Here is a 6542-nt window from a genome sequence, read left to right as displayed (position 1 = left end):
TGTGTGTGTGTGTGTGTGTGTGTAACTGAGTGGAAGACAGGAACTTTTCCAACATAAACCAGCCATACCTGCTCCTCCTGCAACCCCACTGACTGAGGGACACCACTTGCTCTTGCACCAACTAACCAACAATAGACAGTGGCCAATACCAGTTCAACTCATCCTTAACTGCTCCTTATGAACAGCTGATAGAGAACTGAACACACATTCTCATTCTCTATTACACCCACCATAAGACCAGTGGTGAGTTCTTCAGTACTAACAACTAATAAATGGAGGAACACAGTATTCTGATCACACAGATATGTCAAAACAAAATAAAGGGGAAAAAATCTTGGGGAAATCACACCATGGTAGTCAAGGTTTGTGCCTTGGCTAGGGCTGGTTGAGTAGTTGGGCAGCTGGATATGGTATTCCCCAAGATAAGACTGGTAATCAACTACATGATGGAATCTAATGTAAACAGCTGAGTAGCTGTGTTAGGAATGTGGTCTGCTTCCTGTATATAAGGAGAAGGCTTGAGAAAGGTCTCTAGCTTTTGACACCCTTGAACCCTGCATATAGCTAAATCTTCATTCAGTAGCCTTTCATGCTCTGCCAATCTTGGGACTTTCAATGGAATTAAATTAATGGCCTACTGTGTGCTTTGTAATATCGAGACTGTGTCTTTTCACTTCTCAACCTTGGGCTTGTCAGCCTCAGCAGCCAGCAGCTGCCTGAGTGAAGAAAAGCCTCCAGCTTTAGTGGGCCAGGAACAAGAGGCAGAGCTGAAGCCAAGTTTGAGGGGCTTCCACCCAGCCCCTAGAGCCCAGCACTTTGAACTTGGACTTCTACTCTCCAAAACTGTAAAAGAGTAATGGAATAACTTGTTAAAGCCATCCCTTTTGTGGCATATTCTTGTCACAGCAGCAATAGGTCACCAAAACACACCCCAACATACAACCACAAATTAAACATAAATATAAAAACACCACAATGTCTTGGAGACAACAGACCATCACGGTCCACACAAAGAAGCAAGATAAAGTAATAGAAACAAGGGAGCAGGATACAAACTCAGAAAACATCCCTGAGGAAGAAGCAGTATTGGAACTCCCTGATAAGGAATTCAAAAGAATGTTCATCTACATAATAGAGCTAATAGGGAGCAAAGTTATTATAACTTCTTAGCTACAGCCAACCTCCCTGAGGGAGCAAATTGTTGGCCATGTGGGCTCAAGGCCTTGGTCACTGGGGACATCAAGCTCAACTGGCATAACATACTAGCCAAAAACATTGTTCTATATTCTACTTTGGTGAGTAGAGACTGGGGTCTTAAAAGATTCTGAGTGGGCACCTAAGATGCAATGATTGGCCTTTCCTCATTTGGACCAAAGAAGAATGAAGAAAACCAAAGACACTTGGAAATAATTAGTTCAATGGACTAATAGACCATTCAAATTTCAGCCTACATGACCCTGAGAGCAGAAAAACTAGTTGGTGCCCAGCTACCACTGTCAACCACTTGGAAAAGGATTAGTGTAGGAGATCCTGGATAGAATGGGAGGAAAAGTGGAACAAAATTCAAGACCTTAAAAAAGATCAGCATTACTGATATGATAGAAATTGGTGAAACCCCTGAGACTATAGGGCTCAGTTACCCTTTGGCCTGGAAGTGAACTCATTCCCATAGCTTCCAGCCAAACAATAGATAGTGTGTAAGGTGAATATTTACAACAGGTAGTTACATTCTTTAGAACAATCAACCATGGGAGTCTAGAAGGGTAGTATCTGCACAGGGAGATAGCTCACAGAGCAGGAATATACAGGAAAGATGGACACAGGGAAAGAAAGATGCACGCACCACAGGGAGGAAGAGGGAAGAAAGCTGTTACATAACCGGATTGCAATCATGTCATGAAACAAAATGTGTATGAACTGTTGTGTGGAAAACAAAATTGCTCTTTAAGTTTTCATCCAAAACAAAATTTTAAAAAGGAGTTAAGAAAAATTTTTGTGCTCTTATGAAATAGTACAACAATAATTAAAAATATCTAATGTATCAATTTAAAACTCAATAAGTTGAATGGACTTTTCCTTCTTTAAATCAAAGTGAAGTATGTTGCTGCAAAAATCTAATCAAAATTTAAAACTCCTTTTTCTAATGAGTTCTCTTTTCCTAAACACTGAAAAATAATGACTAGCTAAGCCAAACATTTAAATTTACAGTAGAAAACAAAACATAACAGAATATATTATTTATTTGTTTTTCAAAATACTTTTTCAATCATTTGATTCACAATTTGATATGAAAATTATAAATTTTAAGTAATTTTTCTTAGCTTTAGGAAAATGAAGAAGGCATGATTCTGATTTGTTTTCCTCCACTGATTACATTACACAAGAATACAGTCCAAGAATATGGACTTATTTAAAGACTTCTTTAAAGTCCTAAACTAATGAGAGGATGATGTCCCAAAGTAATGGATAAATGGGATAGTTGTTTAATTTGAACCAAACTCTCACATTATATGAAATTAAGATATTTTAGTGTTTCACTTATGCCATTCATTAAACTGAATCTGTATGAAAACTATAATACAAATTCAAATGTTATTATAAACAAGAACAATGTTAACTTAGGAAGTGATCCCTTTACCCTTTTCCCTTAGTATCCATTTACATAGAAGGCATTTTGAGAAAAAATAACTTTCACTCACCAACGTGGAGGCTTGTGGGGCATCAGCCAAATCCCCTGAAATCTCAGGTGTTCTCGTGTTGTTTGGGATTCTGTGAGGGTTACGGGCTATCGCTTCACACCAGCCCAGCATTTTCTCCTTCCTCTTATCCCTTTTCAATTTCTGAAATACTGAAAATAATTTACATTCCCTGAAATAAGTCAATTATTTTAGTTGTCTCTTCAGGAAAATACATATAACTGAAATTAAACCAATATTTTAGTGAATCATCAATGAAGATAATTTAACCAGGGGTCATGGGGAAGAAAGAAGAATACTTATTATTAATAATATCCTAGAGCCACTAGTAAATGGAAACAGTATTTATCTTTTCAAAGGCCTGCTATCTTTTATGTACTTATTTATGTCACTTATAGACAATGAGAAGTCCTTGTACCAAGTTTTAGGCTACTTTTAGGGTTTAATGTCAAGTTGACTTATTTTCTGGGATTAGTTAGTAACATGAAGTTTTTACCCTGGGAGCTAAAAACAGATCCAGTTCTTGATATATCCACATACTGCAATGATATCTATAATTTGGCATAGCTTTTCAGCTAAATGTCCTATAAATGCATAGCAAACTGAATACAGGCCAGTGAGAAGGATTACTCATTCTGGTAGCAGCATGATTATCTCCCTCATATATTTCTGCCAGTTGAAGAAGGAAAGGTTTTAGTGCAAATACAATAAATCTGATATGTGACATGTGACATCTGTTGCAAATATAATTTGTTCAGAAACAAAGATAATAATAATAAAAGCCTTAATATTTCATGTGTAGAACTATGTCACAACACTCCCCAGCTTTTTCATAACTTCCAATTTAGGACCTTTTGTGTGTGTGTGTGTGTGTGCCTGAAAAGTTATATAGATAATGACTTTTAATGTAATGGAGAAAACATTGTTTCCCTTGTAAAATTTTACAGCCTACTTTCCCACTCCACCACCTTCAGTAATTAGAAATAGTTTATTGCAGGTCTTTAGTTAAATGCATCACACTGTCAATTAAATATCAAAAATAATGTGGAGTAATTATTTTCCAGAGCATCCAAAGCAATTAGCAATCTGGCGGTTTATAACATTTCAGGGATTGAAAATAGCACAATTCATAGCACTAAGAAAGGTAACATAAAGAAAGGCTGTTCTAACGGATTGATGAGTTATTGCGGTAAATGACAAAATACTCAAGTTAAATGGATATGAATATTGTAAATAGAGAAGTGATAGAAAAAAAAAACTTTGTAAAAATTAAGTCTAAAATAATGGGATAAATTTCTTAATAAAACCAATCATCTAATATGAATGACTCATATATTTCAGGTACAGAGAAGTGGTGAAGGGTGCTTGAAAACAATTGTGTGACTGAATATCCAATTATTAGTGGTTGCCCTTGCAAACACATTGCTTGAGATACCACAGAAAATTCTTATCTATGTAATATCAAATCTACATAGCCAACTAATTTGCACTGCAAAGAAAATAAATATTTCCACATTCCCTGTACAATGTATCTTGGGTATTCATCAGCTCTTAATTACATTTCTTAAAGTTTGCTAAGAGTAAATGAAAATGAGTGTCTTTATTCAAAGGCAAGGTGTGAAATACCGAATGACCAAAACAGTTTAATTAAATATAAACAAATGTACTACTTATGAGTCATTTGCCATTTACTTAATTTAAATTTTAACTCTATAATTAATATTACTTCACTCCTGATAATAAAATATTTATGTCATGCATGAATAAAAAGTATAATTAAGTGTATCTTTACAATATCATATCATTAGCATCCAATCTTGGATATGGTTGAAAAGGCAGCTAAGTTTTTATTTATAAATGAGTTTCTGAAATTTAATAAGATAGCTTAATTTCACTTGCTTTAACCTTTTGTTGTTATGGCAATGGTGATAGTTAGGTACCTCCTTATTCAGTCAAGATTAATCAACAAATATTTATTTGTTGATTAACAAATAACTCAAAATATGGTACACAACTGGACAACATTTTGTTCTGTTATACATAAGACAACTAACAAATACTATATTGTAAGTACTAAAGAAAGCATGCACGAGTCATATGGTGGTGATCACTTTTACTTTTGATTTTTGTTCACTAAAGAATTTCAGCATGTGAACCATTAGGATCTTATTGCCTCTCTAACTTTTGTACTTGGAAACTTATTTGCTCAACCTCACGGTGACTCATGCAAATCATCTTTTTGATTTGACTGCTAACCAGAAGGCTGGCGGTTCAAACCAACCAGTCACTCCTCAGAAGGAAGGTTGGGCAATCTACTTCCATAGTGACACCACTTCAGAAACCCAAGGAAGAGTCAGCTATGAGTCAGATCTGATTTGACGGCAGTGAGTTTGGTTTGGTTTATCAACAACTCATCATGACACAAGTTGATAATGTTTTGGCTATACCTGCTAGAGCAATATAATAAAATGTCAACTTTGTTCTAGTTGGCCATTATGTGTGACAGTTATTATCTTATTTCTGGGATGATTAGTTAGGGTAAATAATTCAACAAGTTAAAATAAATATTATTTGGGTGTAGACTAGAGAGCTTATCATTTAACTTAATTAATTTGTGAAATGATATACAGAAATCTGCCTATACAGCTTTTCATTATAGTCATAATGAGTATGTAATATTTCTTAAAATCCATGATGGTTGCATTACCATATTTATATATTCACACTATAGTATTTATTGACTATGCAAAAGCATTTGACTGTGTGTATCATAACAAATTATGGACAACATTGCAAAGAATGGGAATTCCAGAACACTTAATTGTGCTTATGAGGAACCTTTACATACACCAGGAGGCTGTCTTTTAAACAGAACAAGGTGATACTGTATGGTTTAAAATCAAGAAGGGTGTGTGTCGGGGTTGTATCCTTTCACCATACCTATTCAATCTGTATGCTGAGTCAGTAATCCAATATGCTGGACTATATGAAGAAGAATGTTGCATCAAGATTGGAGGAAGAATCATTAACAACCAGTGATATGTAGATGACACAATATGTCAACGATATGTAGATACTTGCTGAAACTAAAGATGATTTGAAGCACTTACAGATGACTATTAAAGATTACAGTCTGCAATATGGATTGCACCTCAACATAAAGAAAATAGAATTTCTCACAACTGAACCAAGAAGGAGCATCACAGTAAATGAAGAAAAGATGAAGTTGTCAAGGATTTCATTTTGCTTGGATCCACAATCAACACCCATGGAAGAAGCAGCCAAGAAATCAGATGTTGTATGCATTGAGCAAATCTGCTGCAAAAGGCTTCTTTAAATAAAGTGTTGAAGAGCAAAGATGTCACTTTGAAGACTAAGGTGTGCCAAACCCAAGCCATGGTATTTTCAATCATCTTATATGCATGTGAAAACTGGACAATGAATAAGGAAGACCAAAGAAGAGTTGATGCTTTTGAGTTGTGGTGTTGGCAAAGAATATTGAAAATACCATGGACTTTCAGAAGAAAGAACAAATCTGTCCTGGAATAAGTGCATCTGGAATATTCTTTGGAAGTGAGAAAGGCCAGACTTCATCTCACCTATTTTGGTCATGTTGTCAGAAGGGGCCATTATGTGGAGAAGAATATCATGCTTGGTAGAGGGTCAGCAAAAAAGGGTAAGACCCTCAGCAAGATGGATTGACACAGTGGCTGCAATGATGGACTCAAGTTTAGCAAGGATCATGAGGATCGTGCATTACTGGGCAGTGTTTCATTCTGTTGTGCATAGGGTCACTCTGAGTTGGAGCTGACTTCATGACACCTAACAACAACATGCTCTTTTGCT

The 6542-nt window shown here is 35.6% G+C and overlaps 1 protein-coding gene across 1 annotated transcript in view; it reads right to left on the bottom strand.

Moving 5' to 3' along the window:
* Nucleotides 1–2810, bottom strand: part of MARCHF1 (membrane associated ring-CH-type finger 1) — a 634918-nt gene extending 632108 nt beyond the window's left edge. The window contains exon 1 of the mRNA XM_042782616.1: nt 2700–2810. Coding sequence (XP_042638550.1) covers nt 2700–2810 — 111 coding nt within the window. The remainder of the gene's footprint in view (nt 1–2699) is intronic.
* Between the last annotated feature and the right edge of the window lie 3732 nt (nt 2811–6542).

This window comes from Orycteropus afer, unplaced genomic scaffold (assembly GCF_000298275.1).
Source record: "Orycteropus afer afer isolate SDZICR_OR568_19922 unplaced genomic scaffold, OryAfe1.0 scaffold00391, whole genome shotgun sequence".
Lineage (NCBI taxonomy): Eukaryota > Metazoa > Chordata > Mammalia > Tubulidentata > Orycteropodidae > Orycteropus > Orycteropus afer.
The sequence above is the reverse complement of the archived record's forward strand: the minus strand, read 5'-3'. Positions and strand labels throughout refer to the sequence as shown.